The 16966-nt window shown below is 33.3% G+C and overlaps 2 protein-coding genes across 2 annotated transcripts; both read left to right on the top strand.

Annotated features, from left to right (window-relative positions):
* The first annotated feature begins 567 nt into the window (after positions 1 to 567).
* On the top strand, positions 568 to 6254 carry LOC131014769 (3-phosphoinositide-dependent protein kinase 2-like). Its single transcript, XM_057942858.1, has 11 exons — positions 568 to 1376; positions 2714 to 2894; positions 2992 to 3044; positions 3542 to 3643; positions 3708 to 3816; positions 3901 to 3979; positions 4090 to 4255; positions 4442 to 4579; positions 4806 to 4963; positions 5145 to 5367; positions 5808 to 6254. Exons 1-11 carry the CDS (start codon positions 1161 to 1163, stop codon positions 5889 to 5891), a joined length of 1509 nt encoding a protein of 502 aa, XP_057798841.1. The 5' UTR covers positions 568 to 1160; the 3' UTR covers positions 5892 to 6254.
* Positions 6255 to 7310: 1056 nt separating this feature from the next.
* On the top strand, positions 7311 to 9602 carry LOC131014768 (V-type proton ATPase subunit G 1-like). Its single transcript, XM_057942857.1, has 4 exons — positions 7311 to 7524; positions 8444 to 8551; positions 8929 to 9029; positions 9149 to 9602. The coding sequence occupies exons 2-4, from the start codon at positions 8467 to 8469 to the stop codon at positions 9290 to 9292; spliced, it is 330 nt and encodes a 109-aa protein (XP_057798840.1). The 5' UTR covers positions 7311 to 7524; positions 8444 to 8466; the 3' UTR covers positions 9293 to 9602.
* Positions 9603 to 16966: the final 7364 nt, after the last annotated feature.

Below are 16966 nucleotides of genomic sequence, written 5' to 3'. Positions count from 1 at the left end.
TTTGCTAAGGGTTGCTTTTGCTAATATTTTTGTTTTTGCAATGTAACTATATTAATAAGATGTAAAACATTTTGGTTTCAGTTTTACAAAGAGAAAAATAAAATAAAAATAAAATATATTTTTGCCTCTATCATTATTTTGGATATATTTTCGTTCACATGCATATATTCTTCATAGTGATTGCAGATATCCAGATTTAAGATGAAAAAGACACTAATTATCTATGAAAAATATTATGTTTAATTTTCAAATATATAATAAAATTGTTGAAATATATACAACTAGTATCATTACATTAACACTTCTACCTGTCAATATATTGTTATATTATTTCCACAACCATTAATATGGTATTATTAAAATAAAAAAACACGGTCAAACACACATTTAAATAAAAATTATTTACTTTACATAGGATTTTTTAAAATAATTTAATGCCAAATTACTACTAAATTCAAATTTTCATATAGAGCCATTAATTGATGATGAGATATACATATCACAAAAATGTATTGAAATTAAACACTTGATACAATATATAGATACATTAATTGATGGAATTTAAGTGAAAAAAGCAATGAGATATAGATGGTGGCCATCATTCAATTTCATGTGCTCTTCGATCTCCATACATGCAGAGACACACACACACACACACACACACACTTCCCCTCTCAATCCCACATTCATAGCCTTTTCCTTTTTGGGGCCTTGCAAAAATCATAAAGCTTTCACCTTTTTCAGGGAAGAATACATTCTCACATTTGCATACAAACACAAAACTCAACACCAAAAAGCATTTATAAAAGAAAACCACAATACATTGATCCATACATTAATATGTGTATGGAATCATTCGCTTTCTTGGGCCAATTCGAATTGGGTGTCGCGGCTTTATTACAGAGAGAGAAAAGGAATATGTGCATAGTGAAAAAAATCTTGATCTGATGTGTGATGGGCTGTCTTCTCTCAGGTTTCTGAGATTGATTTCCTGCTGTTCAACGGTCTTCGCATTCCCTTTTCACTTTCCAAGATTTTCTTTTTTTCCCAGTGAGAGAAAGCTAGAGATATATATATATCTGTATTCGTGAAAATTGAAGGGATTTAGCATGTTCTCTGCATGTGGGTGTGGAGGTGAGAGTTAGAGGATTTTGGGGGAAATGGCATTAATGGAGGAAGAAGGAGGATCAGTTGGCGAAATGGACAAGGAATTTAATTCGAAGCTGAAGATTGAGAGCAACAGTTCCTCTTCTAACAATAGCAGCAGCAATACACCTCAGAGATCTAAGAATTTTGCATTCAGAGCGCCACAGGAGAATTTCAGCATCCAAGATTTTGAACTCGAGAAGATTTATGGTGTTGGTTCTTATTCTAAGGTCTAATTTCTTCTTGTTTATCATCTATTTCTATGTGTTATTTTTTGGTTAATTCTTGTTTCTTTATTCCCATTTTGCTGTTTCTATACGCCCATTCTTGAAGCATTGATTTTAATGTATATTCATCTTTTGTGAAGTTGGTGAGGAAAATGAGCATATGGTCAATTCAATGTGTTTGGTGAGTTGTTTGTTCATTGATGATTGCCAAGTACTCCCTCCGTCTCACTTCACTTGGCCTAGTTCTTTTCGGAATGATTATTTAGGAGTAAGTGTTTATTGTGTATAAAGTGTTATGGACTAGGCCAAGTCGTATGGGACAACCTGAAAAGAAATGCAGGCCAAGTGAGGCGGGACGGAGTGAGCATTTGAATTTCTTCTATCTCCTAGCAGATTATTGGTAACTATTTTACATAAATTTCTGGTACTAGTTCTCTTTGGTAGGGGCCTTCTCTTGATGAGTTACTCTCGTGCTTAATCTGGAAATTCAGCACGAGGGAGAGATAGACCGTACTGTTATAAGTACAAGTAGAATTGGTATACGAGGAAGCTTTGCAGCAAACACAAGAAATCAGCTTCAGTGCTGATTTATGTCATTTAGAAATAAACTAGACTTATGGGCAATGTATGGGTGTGTTAACTCTCTTGAATGTGACTGTCTAGAATTTGGAGCTTACCAGTAATATGAGAGAATTAGTATAATATACTAATTGATGGATGGTAAAGGCCCCTAAATGAGTTATTGGTAGACATTATGGATGTCAGAGGTGAATTCCCTTGTGGTATCCTCGTATACATGATTACTTGCTTGACTATATTTTCAGCTTGATAATATGTTATTTTGAAGATTTTGTTTGCTGAGTGAGGATGGATGTTAGATAAAGTTGAGGGGTGATAGGAGAAAGAGTTATTTCTACTAATTTACCAGAGCTACTATTCCTGGTTCCTTCTGGCTGGTTCCTGCTTTTCGTATTTTAATGGTAAATTGTGTAATGAGCCAGAGATGATTGCACATCTATTCTATACCATTGATAGCAAGAGCTTGCCAATTTCTTCTAATATGTTCTAGGTCATGATCAATAGGTTTAGGCTTTTTGCACTAGATGTTTCGATGATTTTCCTATTGGTACTACATATAGTTTGCAATGCTGCTTATATGAAATGAAATACTTGACGATGACTAGTTACCTTTAGACATTTCTTAGCTTTTTCTCCTCTTCATTTCCAGCACTTCAATGGATATTCTTCCAAAATGGTTTAGAAGGAAAGAGGGGTTGTACTAATGTTTGGGCCGTGGTTGCAGACTGAGCATTTATTTGTTTTCTTCTTTATGTGCACAGGTTGTTAGAGCAAGAAAGAAAGACACGGGAATGGTTTATGCCATGAAGATCATGGACAAAAAATTCATCACTAAGGAAAATAAAACTGCATATGTGAAATTGGAGCGCATAGTACTGGACCAATTAGACCATCCTGGTGTAGTGCGGTTGTATTTTACTTTTCAAGATAGTTGTTCGCTCTGTAAGTATTCTCGCGTGACACTACTCGTGTTTCTTTTCCATGTCGGTTGATTGTTTTGTGAGGCTAATTTGACATTCTTGCATTTAACGTTATGAAGACATGGGGCTTGAATCCTGTGATGGTGGTGAGCTTTTTGATCAAATAACCAGGGTAAGTGAACTTTACAAGTAAAAAATGGGCTTCTATTTTTATTTTTGTTTTATTTTATAGATCTTTCTTGAAACATTACCATATAATAATGAATAATCCAACCATTAATATTTCACATGCTTTTGTGGGAAGAAAGAGCAGATATGAGAAGGATAGCAACAATGACTAATTAGATTTGCATGTGCTGTTGTTTTCTTTGTTTGTTCTGGAAAAAAATAGGATGAAAACGAGAGGCGTGTCAATTATCAAACTATATCTTTTATCACATGCTCCTGCTCATGGCACATACAAATCAATAATTGAACTTTCTGATTTCGTCTTCTACTTTGACCCATCAGATTGATCAATTGTTGCATTTTTCGTATATTTGAAGCATAGTACTCCGGTGGTAATTTTCGATAACAAAATTCTATAAAACAAATTAAATGCCAATTTTTCCTAGGAAGTCTATATCGTGTATCTGAGTAATTTTGATCTAGTTGGTTTTATTGGTGCAGAAAGGTCGTTTGTCTGAGGATGAGACTCGTTTCTATGCAGCTGAAGTTGTGGATGCTCTTGAATATATACATAGTATGGGATTGATACATCGAGATATTAAGGTACTTCACAACGTGGCACATTCCTATTTTCATATCAGTATGCTAACATTTCCTAAAATACCAGCCGGAGAACCTGTTACTTACTACTGATGGCCATATCAAGATTGCCGATTTTGGTAGTGTAAAGCCCATGCAAGGCAGCCAGATCACTGTCCTTCCGAATGCAGCATCAGGTAGTTCCACATTCTGCTAATACTTATAGGAAATAAAAGCCACATTATAAGACTAATTCGTCAAAACTTTTCTTGTATTTTCAGATGATAAAGCGTGCACCTTTGTCGGGACAGCTGCTTATGTACCTCCTGAAGTTTTAAATTCCTCCCCAGCCACTTTTGGGTATTAAAATTGTATTTTCCTAATTCTTTGTGTTTGCTCTTACATTTGTTTCAGAATTGACTGGGCAGTAGTTTTCTAGCTTTCAAAACTGACTCGAGACGTTTATGCAGGAATGACCTTTGGGCACTTGGATGCACCGTGTACCAAATGCTTGCAGGGATTTCACCTTTTAAGGACGCGAGCGAATGGCTTATTTTCCAAAGAATTGTTGCTAGAGATCTCAGATTTCCGGATTACTTTTCAGATGAAGCGCGGGACCTCATTGATCAATTATTGGTAACGCATAACCTCACTAAATTTTTATAGCTCCTGTTGATATGTAGTTGTATATGAATGTAACTATATCATCTCGAACTATTGGAATAGTTTTAGTATCATTATGCTTGAGGTTTCCATATATTGTATTTTGATTTACTATAAATTGTATCTTATTTGTCTAACTATATGCAATGTTTGGTGTAGGACATGGATCCGAGTAGGCGACCAGGTGCAGGAACTGGTGGTTATGCTATACTAAAAAACCATTCCTTTTTCAAGGGTATCGATTGGACTAATTTGAGGCAAGGAACAACCCCACCTATACTTTCCTTGGAACCGAGAGTAAGACTTCTTTTCGTTTTCCCATGCATGATTTTTCACTGAGCCTTCGATGGAAGTATGAGGAATAACACTTACAGTTACAGATCAACTAATAGTGACAAAGTAGCTCATTGGTTGAGTTTTTTCTATTTACTTGTCGGAAAAAAGGGAAAACGCAAAATGGCCTGCCTACATTTCATTGGTGTCAAATACTTCTGGAAGCTTGTCTTCATCTCTGTTCTTTCAGGGTCACTCGACAGGCGAAGACCAAGATTCCTCATGGAACCCATCGCATGCTGGGGATGGTTCAGTGAGAACTAATGACGGAAATGGTGGTGCTACATCATCTTCTGAAGCTGTTAACGTAACTAGGCTTGCTTCGATTGATTCATTTGATTCAAAATGGTTGGTGCAAAGAATTTTTCTTACTACTAACTGATAGACTGATAACTGAGCTTTCTTATTCTTTCCACAACCTCCATTACAAGCTTTTCCGTTTAGCTCATACTCTGCATCATCACATTGCGCGAACTAACCATCAATTTGTATCCGTGAGTTTAACTTAGGTTTCGTTTCTCTCGTACAGGCAACAGTTCTTGGAGCCTGGGGAATCTGTTCTTATGATCTCCTTGGTAAAGAAACTGCAGAAACTGACGAGCAAGAAAGTGCAGCTTATCCTTACCAACAAACCGCAGTTAATTTACGTGGATCCTGCAAAGTTGGAGGTCCGAGGAAATGTAGCATGGTCCGACAATCCTAATGAGCTCAATGTTCAAGTCATGAGCCCTTCAAATTTCAAGATTTTCACCGTAAGTCATGCTCTCTCCAAGTATTTGTTTACTGCAATCACTTTCTCATTGCCATATTCTTCAAACATATGGTTGTCCATTTAGAAGGCTCGTTGATATTGCAATTTTCTACAGTTTTATAAGAGAATGTTGACAAAGATACTAGACATATTAGAGAACTCATCTCATTTCTTGATTTCATATACTTAATGCATAAGCTGCGCATTTTTATGCAGAATTTTTCAAGAATGCATAGGTCTATCTAGTATTCATCTAGGCCATTGCGCAGCTGTTTCCTTCCCGAGTTTGTTTAACAACTCTTGAGTCCGTTGTTATCTTTGATGTCCCGATGGATCTATTGTCGAGTATCTTAAGAGAACTGTGCTTATGTCTATTACTTGTACTAGATGGATAATCGTAGTTGTTTGTGCATCTTATGCTTGGATTATCTGTTGTTACAGCCCAAGAAAATTTTCTCATTTGAGGATTCAAAACAAAGAGCAACACAGTGGAAAAAGGCAATCGAGTCTCTCCAAAACCTCTGAGTTCTTATTGATGATCTCGACAAATCATTTTCTAGGTATAGCGACACGCTGGTACAAAAACACGACGTCACTGGTTACTCTCAGCTGAAACCGGTTACAAAGATCGTCACAGATTTGATTCTTCTCGTAAGCTTACAAATGAGTCATCTGCAGTGCGACGACATCCACCATTTTTGACACTGTCTCTTTCATAATCTGTCTATTGAACCTCATTTGTTTATAGCAGGACCTCATTTTATGTTTTTTTATTATTTATAAATGTATTTCACTTCAGAAAAATATCGAATGAAATGTGTAACAGTGCACAGAAACATTGATGTATAGAGAGATCTGTGGTTAATACAGTCCATGTTTGCTGCTTCATTTATTTTTGCTGTGTTGTGGAGAAATTTGAAGTAGTTGAAATGGATGTATCACTTGTTTTCTTTTTATAGGTACTGTGAAAACATATTTTTGGGGAAACATATTTGTTTTATTGATACGAAAAGCATTTTACTGTCCCATAATTGAGGTGCATGTCTTCAATAAGATTTTTATATATATATATATATATACTTTAGTTTTATTTATTTATTTTATTTTAATAATCCGACATCCCACCATTTTATAACAGCACGTCTCATTTGTTGACTTGAACAAAATGAACCCTACTGATTATGGTGGATCGCCAATTTACATTAGTCATTTACAAATACTATGTGTTACCAATGAATGTTTGACTCATGTAATTTTGGGTAGAATAAAAACTGTGACAATAATCTTTATAACTAATTTATAAATTTGGTCCCTTCAAAAAAAAAATTTGGGCCGAAAAGTCACATGGATTTATAGTTCGGATTACTTTTCAGTGATAACTCATACTATATGATATGATTTGGATAGAGTGAAAATATACCTTATTTTAAAAAATGCGATGACTTATAGACCTTGTTAGATCTACTGTCCAATTATAAGATCTACGAAAAAATATATGTAATAAACATAGTTATAAAATCTACGAACAAATTAGTTATAATTCACGAACAACCGTATTAAATTAACGTGGTAAAATTTAGTCAATTTTGAGATTCGAAATCCTAGTTATAATGATGTTCGTCCGTTTTATTATCTTTTTTGTTAATCGCAGTTTCATATTTGATCTTATTTCTCATTTTAAAGAATTTTCTCATTTGATCTATTATATATAATAGAATAATATTAAAATTATATTTATTTGAAAAAATAGAAAGGTAATTTTGACGGATAAGTATAAATTATTATTTCCGACAATTATTCCCCTTTTATATGTATAGATTAGTAGCTGAATTTTGCTCTTCTGAATTTTGTCAATAGTTTTATTTCAAAGTAAAACCTTTTCTCCTCTAAGTCCTAAGTCGGTAAGTCCTAACCCTATGTGAAATCCAGTTTATCTGATTTATGGAATATTCGAATTGGTCTCTCTTTTTTTTTGCTTGCGAATTTGAATTCTACCAGACCCTCGAGTCTATTAGGAAAAAAAAAAAAAAAAAAAAGTTACTATTGTTTCGTCGGATTCTAATAATAAGAGCTAAAGTATTTAGCAACATACGTATTATAATAAGCCCCTGTCTTCCTCCTACACGCTCTGCTATATTGTTACTTTCTCTCTCTACAGGTGCTTACACTTCTCCAATCTCTCTGCTTTCTTCCTTTAACTGTCGGAATTTTGTTCACCTTTCTCAATTTGCTGATCATGTTCGATTTCTGCAATTGTTGGATGGTTAGATCTGTTGTTGTGCTAGAGCAAATTTCTCGTTAGATTGACTGGAATATGCAGATCTTGTAGTGATATACTCGTTTTTGCTTATTAGCCTGCCTTTTTTTAATTCTCGGGGTTTAGAATTTGGTTTCAAAACGTAATCTTGTTTGCGGGGTGTGCTGATTTGATGATGGGTTTTGGCAGTGGTGATCGTTTCAATCACCAGTATTGCGATCTTTTAAGTTTTTGTATGTAGTGATTCGATTTTTGCTCTAAATGAATCTATGCTTTTGGGATCGCATCAGAGTTGAGCTGTTGGCTTCCACTAATTTCGAGTAGAGGGAGGTTATGTAGTGAGGTTTGAATTGGATATAATTAGATAAGGGGATCTGTTGCGCTTCTTAGTTTTCTCAGATTAATGCGTGAATCTGTCTGAGATATCTACTGGCTTTTGGATTTGTTGTTTACTGAGAAATTTTGTACGGAAGGGTTATTCAATTCTGCTTTTAGTTCTATGAAGATCTAATCTAATAATCAAATTAGTTGTAGTAGTAGTAGTTAGTACTTAGTAGTATTCTTGATTTTATTTGAAACTGGTTGTTTCCTAATTCAGTTCAGTTAATTAAAATTGCTTCTAGATAGGAGTACGATTTATGTCTTCTTGTTTGAACAATTTTGTGAGATTTAATGGAACTTCATGAAGGTTGATTTGTTCTGGAAGATGTGCACGTGTGAAACAAAGTCTATTGCATTCAGTTTTGTGATTTCACGCTGCTGATGCTTTGGCATCACATTGATGCGAGTTTAATTTGTTTACATCGTTTTATCTCTGCAGCCTCATTTCAATTTTCCCCCGACATGGCCTCCAGTAGCCAGAATGGAATTCAACTCTTGCTAGCTGCAGAACAAGAGGCTCAGCACATTGTGAATGCTGCTAGGACTGGTGATGATTTTTTACTTTAGTAATGGTTTCTTGCTTTGCTTTGTTTAGTACAGAAACCTACGAACCCTTTTTCTGGAGACTGAAAATATGATGATGACGTGACTGTACGAAGTCTAATGTAGGACAATATTTCTCCATCATATAATACCCCTTGCATTCCTCTCATGGTTGTGGGGGATAGATGAACGTGATCTCATGCAAATGTGCCTTAAGTTTCTAGCCGCAATAAACGCCAGTTTATGTGGTGCTTCGTCTCAAAGGACTATATATAGTTTATGTGGTGCTTCGTCTCAAAGGACTATATATTCTTTGTGCTGAACTGCTCATAGAATAACTCTCTCACTTTTAGCTTTGTGTGCTTTGGCTATCATGAGCAGCAAAACAAGCCAGACTTAAACAGGCAAAGGAGGAGGCCGAGAAGGAAATTGCTGAATTCCGTGCTCAAATGGAAGCTGAATATCAAAGGAAGGTGGCCGAGGTAATAATTCAATAGGAATATTACACAAGATTTTATTTCATTAGCCCCATTAATCAATCTTCTTCAGTAGGAAGTTGTGCTCATCTGTGTTGTTGAACTTTTCTCCTTCACGTGTACAGAGCAGTGGAGACTCAGGTGCTAATGTGAAGCGCCTTGAAGAAGAAACGAATGGAAAGATCCATCACCTGAAGGCAGAAGCTTCCAGGATCTCTCCTGACGTCGTCTCCATGCTTCTGAGGCATGTGACTACAGTAAAGAACTAGGTCTTGGTTGAGCAGAGCACGCTGCAACTGCGTTGTCTTGCACCTGCCCTGATATGGTGGACTTTTCATTTGCTATTGTTTTATTTGGTGTTGCTGCAAATTGTTTCCTTGTTATCGAATAAAGCCGTGAAAGTTTTAGTGTTGATTTTTGGGGAGATAGACCTTTGTTGAATGACTGTGTCAGCAGTGTATATTTTGTTGTTGAGAATCAACTATGTAACTCAACTTCAAAACTTGTTACTCGACTTCCTTTCCCATGAGGTATTTCCAACTTTATGCTAAATTATATAAGTAAATAGATATTTGAATTTTCGTTTTCTTTTTTATTAATTGAGTTCTTCAGATTTTGCTCCCCTTCATTAGGTCCTTGAACATGTATTGTAATGTAATTGTGTAATGTAATTGTGTTTCTATTTCATTGAGTTAGATCATTAAAAATTGGGGAAATGCCTTCTTTAAAAAAAAAAAAAGATCAACAATGGTGCGGAGTTTACTCACAACTAGTTTTGCTCCCGTGCGATGCACGGTAATAGTTATTGCGATGCACGGTAATAGTTATTTAACTAAATTATTTAAAAGTATAGATTAAATGTTGAATGTCTTTTTATATTATACTAATATTTTTATAACTTAAAAGATAATATTGATAATTTTTTAAACTTATACAAGAGAGATCTCACTAATACTATAATTGTTTAAATAAAGGTGACTTTTATAATTGTTTAAATAAAGGTGACTTTTTATAGTTGTATGTAAGTTAAATCAATGACCAATATCAATTAACAACATACTTTTATCAACTATCATTATTAGCTAGTTAAAATGTCCATCAAAATATTCATCTGCTTTTATTTTAGGTTTCTATTAAGAAATAAATTTTTTCTAAAACTTTATTTATGCATAGTAGTAAAAAAGATTTTCTAGAATTTTTATTATTTGATGCATAATATACAACTCTGATTTTTTTCAAAATACTTAATTCGTCCCAGTTATATAGGCTAATTGAATTCTGCAAAATGATTAAGAAAATCATTGTAAAAGAAAATTATACAAGTATATTCCTAACATGTCCATATTTATTATTTGACAATACATTAATGCTAGAGTGAATCAAAGAATTAAATTAACGCGTATGAGGACAATAAAGATGAGAAGAAGTTTGATGATTGTTTTTAGCACACTAAAATTTATACTCTTTTGTCGTGTGACTTTATGATTTTTTTAAGGATAAATTTGAAGCTAAAATGAATTAATTTTTGAATGGAATATATAAATTGAATGAGAAAAAAATGACATAAGATAACATAAAAGTTTAAGATTTTTTTTAAGAAAGTAAATGATTTATTTTTTAAAATATTCAATGAAGTGAAATCATTTTGAATTGACATTTTCACATTTTTACTTTCTTTTTATATAGAAATAGACGCTTCATGAAAAAAATTGGTCATTTTCATAAGTTTAAATTGTAATAACGAATTTGATTTTATTCTAATTTTTTTGATCCTACTCACATCTTAGTTAGTATTTTTCATTGAAAAATTATAAAGTTGATAACAAATGTAGCAAATCACTTGTCTTGATTAAGAGCTACTACTCTATAATGTCCTCAAATTTTTAAAGGTGAAAATTTATTCCTTTTATGTTTGTGTATGTGAGTGACAAATTACTTTTAATGAACTACTTTGATTACATATATATAATATTGATATTATGAGTTATTTTGTTTAAACAATTATAATTTAGAATATTTGCATGTTTTTGCCCCTTCTATAGTATTATTTTATAGATATATATTAGATTAAATTAATGAACATTCATAGGCTATAATATCTTATCTATTATAGATTACAATCGATATATATATATATATATATATACACACATATTGTATGGAATATACCATTTATATAACATAATATATTATTAATTGTATATAAGTAAATCTTCTTAAGTTTATTACATGTCACTATAGAAATAACATTCAGTTAAAATATTAAAATTATTGTGTTGTCATGAGTTATGTCATTGTAACATTAATTATTAATTGTTGATCCAAAATTATCAATACATAAATATGATATGCCATTTAAAATTAAAAAAATATAATTATTTCTAAAAATAGTAAAGTGATTTTTGGCGGAAAAAAATAATTTGCTATTTTTGAAAATGGTTGTGCTTATATATATAGATAGTGTTGTAAATATATCTATAAGATATATCTTATGTGGGTTGACCAAGAAATCTCCCTAAAACCCTAGCTTCCTACTTGTATAAATAGAGGCATTTGGCCCTCATATTGGATACGCTCAATACATATTCTCTTCTCTTTTCTCTCGTTTCTCTCTAGTTTATAATACGTTATCAGCACGAATCTCTAATTCTCTCTGAGGCTGAAATTAATTGATTTAGATCTGAGTCTGAAATTAATTGATTTAGATTGGCGATATGCCCTAGGAAAGAATCGTGTCTTTCCAATAAGGTACGACTGATTTTTTTTATTTATTTACCATCTAAATCTCAATTCGTTATTTTATTTTTTTGATGAGAGAAGCTTTGAAATATTAGAATTTTATGTTGTTATTCGATTGATTCCAGTATTTGCTCAAACACTTGAAATACGTTATTACATCTTGTCGTCGTATATATGTATGGTAGCGTGATGCATTTATTCAATGTATTCAATTGATTCTTCGTTTCAATTAATCAATTGATAGTCACTGTATGTGTTCAATTGCTTTTTCTCCAAATTAAAGTTGTATTCTTGAATTGAGTTTAGAAATATATATGCCTTTTGTCTTTAGTTTGGTCACATATGACATGCCTCGGCGGCACACATGATCTTTTAGAATTTTTTTTTTTGTTTAAATATTTGGGATATTTGATTGGATTGTGATGAGTTTGGTTAATCTGTTGTGCTCTTTTATTCAATTGCATAAATTTTACAGATAATTGTGAGGATATGAATTGTATGGTTAACCTGTTCCCCCCTAATCCTCAAATTATTCCAAACTGTTCTCTAATTCAAACTCATTAAGCATGTTAGCTCCTATATAACCAGCTCAAAGCATACTAATATTGGATTTATCTTAACTTTACAATCGAAAATCTTTTTCTTTTACAAGGAAACATCATGCTTGCATCATTCCCTCAAATTATTTTTAGCACAAAATTATGAGTTGAAATTGGTTATTTGCTTTGGCTGAATAAGATTTTCATAATCTAATAGCCTTAATTTATGTCGGTTTGTTACTTGTATTCTTAATTCCTTTTTTTTTGTGCTCTTATTTTGAGATTTGATATGTTATATTTTGAAATTTTCACATATATATATAGTCTATTTTTTTAAAATGATCTTGAAAATTAATTGATGCTATTTAAATAGCACAAGTAGTATTCCTGAAGAATATTACATTCAAGATCTTAAATTGGTGCTATTTAAATAGCACAAGTAGTATTCTTAAATAATATTACATTCAAAATCTTAAACTGATGCTATTAAAGTAGCACAGGTAATATTCCTGAAAAATATTACATGTTCTAAGAGCAAGTAAATTAAATATTTGGATAACATATCCTTGAATCTTTATCTATTTGATTCATATTGTTGCTCCCGATGTAACACAATCAATATTCCATGAAGAATATTAAATAGTCTTCAAGAGCAATCCATATTACATGCTCTTGAAAATTAGACCTTGAAGGTCAAACGGCCCTAAAGGCCGAATGGTTGTACTCTTTTTCCCTTACTAAGTTTTTTTCCTACGAGGTTTTCTTAGTTAAGGTTTTTAACGAGGCAACTAGTGTAATATATGAGTAAATATATATGTCTTGCACTCTTTTCCTCTACCGAATTTTTCCCATGAGGTTTTTACGGAGAGGTTTTTAACAAGGCATGAACATTTATATACTAACATCATATGGAATCCTATGATATGTGTCTTGATGAAATAATTACACATATTATTCTTCAAAAGAAGAAGCAGTGTTTCCTTGAGTTGACATTAGATGAGAATAATGTTAACACAATATCAGGTGCATCAAACATCATTGAAGGCTCCGGAAGAGCTTGTATCATTTTGTCAAATGATACTAAATTAGATATTGAAAATGCCCTGTACTCTAGTACGTTTAAAAGGAACTTACTAAGTTTCAAGAATGTCCGTAATAATGGATACCACATCGAGACAATTGTGTGGAAGGTAAAAATGAATATCTTTGCATAAATTCTTTTGTTTCAAGCTATAAGCTGACAAAAGAAAAATTAGCATCACTACCTTCTGGAATGTATTATACATTCATAAAAGCAATTGAGACAAACCATGTCATGAACGTGAAGTTCAATGACACAAAAGCTTTAAGCTTTGGCATGATAGGTTTGGACATCCTGGAGCAACTATAATGCGCTGAATAATCAATAATTCATATGGGCACAACATAAGACCTTCTACAAATGAATTATAATGTGATGCTTGTGCGCAAGGCAAGTTAGTCATTAGACCTTCATATACGAAGGATAATACTGAATCTCTATCTTTCTTAGAAAGACTTAAAGGAGACATTTATGGACCTATACATCCACCTTGTGGAACTTTTCGATATTTTATGGTATTAATTGATGCCTTTTATAGATGGTCACATGTATGCTTGCTTTCTACTAGAAATGCAACATTTGCTAGACTACTTGCTCAAATCATAAAATTAAGAGCTCAATTCCCAGACAATTCAATTAAAAGAATTCGTCTTGATAATGCTGGTGAGTTTACATCTCAAGCATTTGATAACTATTGTATGGCTATTGGAATTGAGATTGAACATCCAATAGCTCATGTCCATACTCAAAATGGTTTAGTGAAATCATTTATTAAACGTCTTCAAATTATTGCTAGACCATTACTTATGAAATCAAAACTCCCAACTACTGCTTGGGGTCATGCCATATTACATGCTGCAACATTAATTCGACTAAGGCCATTAGCCAATCATGAATACTCCCCAATGCAGATTATTTTTGGCCGAGAACCTGATGTTTCTCACTTACGAATTTTTGGTTGCGCGGTTCAAGTCCCAATTGCACCCCCACAACGAACAAAAATGGGTCTCCAACAAAGACTTGGGATATATGTTGGATTTGATTCACCCTCGGTTATAAGGTATATAGAACCTTTAACAGGTGATTTATTTACTGCACGTTTTGCAGATTGTCATTTTGACGAAATGACATTTCCAACATTATGAGGAATAAATCTACATCCAGAAAAGCACAAGGAGCTCTCTTGAAATGAGAAAAACTTATCACATTTTGATTATAGAACAAATCAATGTGAACAAGAAATTGAAAAGATCAATTATTTGCAAAATATTGCAAATCAAATTCCTGATGCTTTTGTAGATACAAGAAAAGTGACACAATCTCACATACATATTGCAAATACTCCAGCTAAAATTGATGTCCTTGAAGGACAAATAAATTTGACAGCAAATGAGTCTAAAATTCGTCAAAAATGTGGTCGACCAGTTGGTTCCAAAGATTCTATACCTAGAAAAAGAAAGGGGCAAGATGGAAACCAAACAATGACGAAAATGACTAATCAACCAATGAAAGCGTTGTAATTCCTAAAGAATTACAAGTAGCTGAAAATCATGAGATCTCAATAAATTATTTACATCAGATACTAGAGATAGAAAATATCATTGTTGATGATATATTTGCCTTTCATATAGCTCTTCATGTTTTAAATGAGGATCCTCAACTAAAATCTGTTGCAAAATGCAAACAGAGACTTGATTGGCCAAAGTGAAAAGAAGCTATAGAAAGGGAATTAAATTCCTGTGATAACCGGAAAGTATTTGAATACATAGCCCTAACTCCGAAATCTAAAATCCATGTTGAATACAAGTGGATCTTTGTTAGAAAGAGAACCGAGAAAAATGAAGTTACGAGATATAGAGCAAAACTCGTAGCACACGGTTTCTCACAAAAACCAGGAATTGATTATGAGGAAATATACTCTTCCGTAATGAACGCTATTACTTTCAGATTTTGATTAGTCTGGCTGTGTCACAAAGGCTTGATATGCGCCTTATGGATGTAGTAACTGCTTATCTATATGGGTCATTACATAATGACATATATATGAAAATTCCTGAAGGATTTAACAAATGCCTGAAGGATTGCAGTCAAAACCCAAAAGCATGTATTCAATTAAACTGCAAAAATCGTTGTATGGGCTGAAACAGTCTAGTCGTATGTGGTACAATAGACTGAGCGAGTATCTTTTGAAAGAGGATACAAGAATAAAGATATTCGCCCTTGTGTTTTCATTAAGAAAACAGAAAGTGGATTTGCAATCATAGCAGTTTATGTTGATGATTTAAATTTAATTGGGACTCCTGAAGAGCACAATAAAACTGCTGAATATTTGAAGAAAGAATTGAGATGAAAGATTTGGGAAAGACAAAGTTTTGTCTTGGTTTGCAAATGGAACGTATCAGTGGATTAACGTTTATCCATCAATCCACATATACAGAAAAAGTATTAAAACGCTTTTACATGGATAATGCACATTCATCATCAATGGTCGTTAGATCTATTGATACTAAGAAATATCCATTTCGACCAATTGAAGAGGGTGAAACAATATATGGTCCTAAAGTACCATATCTAAGTGCAATTGGAGCGTTGACTTATCTGGCTAATAATACTAGAACAGATATAGCTTTTTCTGTCAATCTTCTAGCAAGATTTAGCGCTGTACCCACTTTGAGACATTGGAATGGTGTTAAGCACATTCTACATTATCTAAAGGGGTACCATTGACCTTGAATTATATTATCAAGAAAAATTTGATAATACTCTAGTGGGGTACTCGGATGCAGGATTTTTATCCGATCCACATGAAGCTAAGTCACAAACTAGATACGTTTCACATGTGGTGGAACTGCTACATCATGAAAATCTGTGAAGCAAACCTTGACTGCAACATCCTCAAATCATTTTGAAATCATTGCAATCTACGAAACAAGTCGAGAAATGTGTATGGTTGAGAAATGTGACGAGTCATATCCAAGAGTCGTGCGGGTTAGCTTCATCAAAGGCCAAACCAATCATTTTATATGAAGACAATATTGCTTGCATCGCGCAACTCAATGAAGGATACATCAAAGGTGATTGGACGAAGCATATTTCTCCCAAGCTCTTCTACACACACGACCTTCAAAAGAATGGCGATATCGACGTTCAACAAATTCGCTCAAGTGATAATCTGGCGGACTTATTCACCAAGGCATTACCAACATCGACATTCAGAAAGTTAGTACATGAGATCGACATACGTCGACTCAAAGATCTTCTATAATCTCAAGTTCAGGGGAAGCAGTTATACTCTTTTTCCTTCGACTAGGTTTTGTCCCATTGGGTTTTCCTAGCAAGGTTTTAATGAGGCAACAACTTTTGTTTTAGGGATTGGTCAATCAAGGGGAAGTGTTGTAAATATATCTATAAGATATATCTTATGTGGGTTGACCAAGAAATCTCCCTAAAACCCTAGCTTCCTACTTGTATAAATAGAGGCATTTGGCCCTCATATTGGATACGCTCAATACATATTCTCTTCTCTTTTCTCTCGTTTCTCTCTAGTTTATAATAGATAGATAGATAGATATGAAAATACGAAA

Source organism: Salvia miltiorrhiza, chromosome 3 (genome assembly GCF_028751815.1).
Source record: "Salvia miltiorrhiza cultivar Shanhuang (shh) chromosome 3, IMPLAD_Smil_shh, whole genome shotgun sequence".
Classification (NCBI taxonomy): Eukaryota; Viridiplantae; Streptophyta; class Magnoliopsida; order Lamiales; family Lamiaceae; genus Salvia; species Salvia miltiorrhiza.
The sequence above is the reverse complement of the archived record's forward strand: the minus strand, read 5'-3'. Positions and strand labels throughout refer to the sequence as shown.

Coding starts and splice junctions, on each gene's coding strand:
- LOC131014769 (XM_057942858.1), top strand. CDS start 1,161: ATGGCATTAATGGAGGAAGAAGGAGGATCAGTTGGCGAAATGGACAAG. Junction 4,580..4,805: donor TACTTTCCTTGGAACCGAGA/GTAAGACTTCTT, acceptor CTGTTCTTTCAG/GGTCACTCGACAGGCGAAGA. Junction 5,368..5,807: donor CAAATTTCAAGATTTTCACC/GTAAGTCATGCT, acceptor CTGTTGTTACAG/CCCAAGAAAATTTTCTCATT.
- LOC131014768 (XM_057942857.1), top strand. CDS start 8,467: ATGGCCTCCAGTAGCCAGAATGGAATTCAACTCTTGCTAGCTGCAGAA. Junction 8,552..8,928: donor TGTGAATGCTGCTAGGACTG/GTGATGATTTTT, acceptor TATCATGAGCAG/CAAAACAAGCCAGACTTAAA. Junction 9,030..9,148: donor ATCAAAGGAAGGTGGCCGAG/GTAATAATTCAA, acceptor TCACGTGTACAG/AGCAGTGGAGACTCAGGTGC.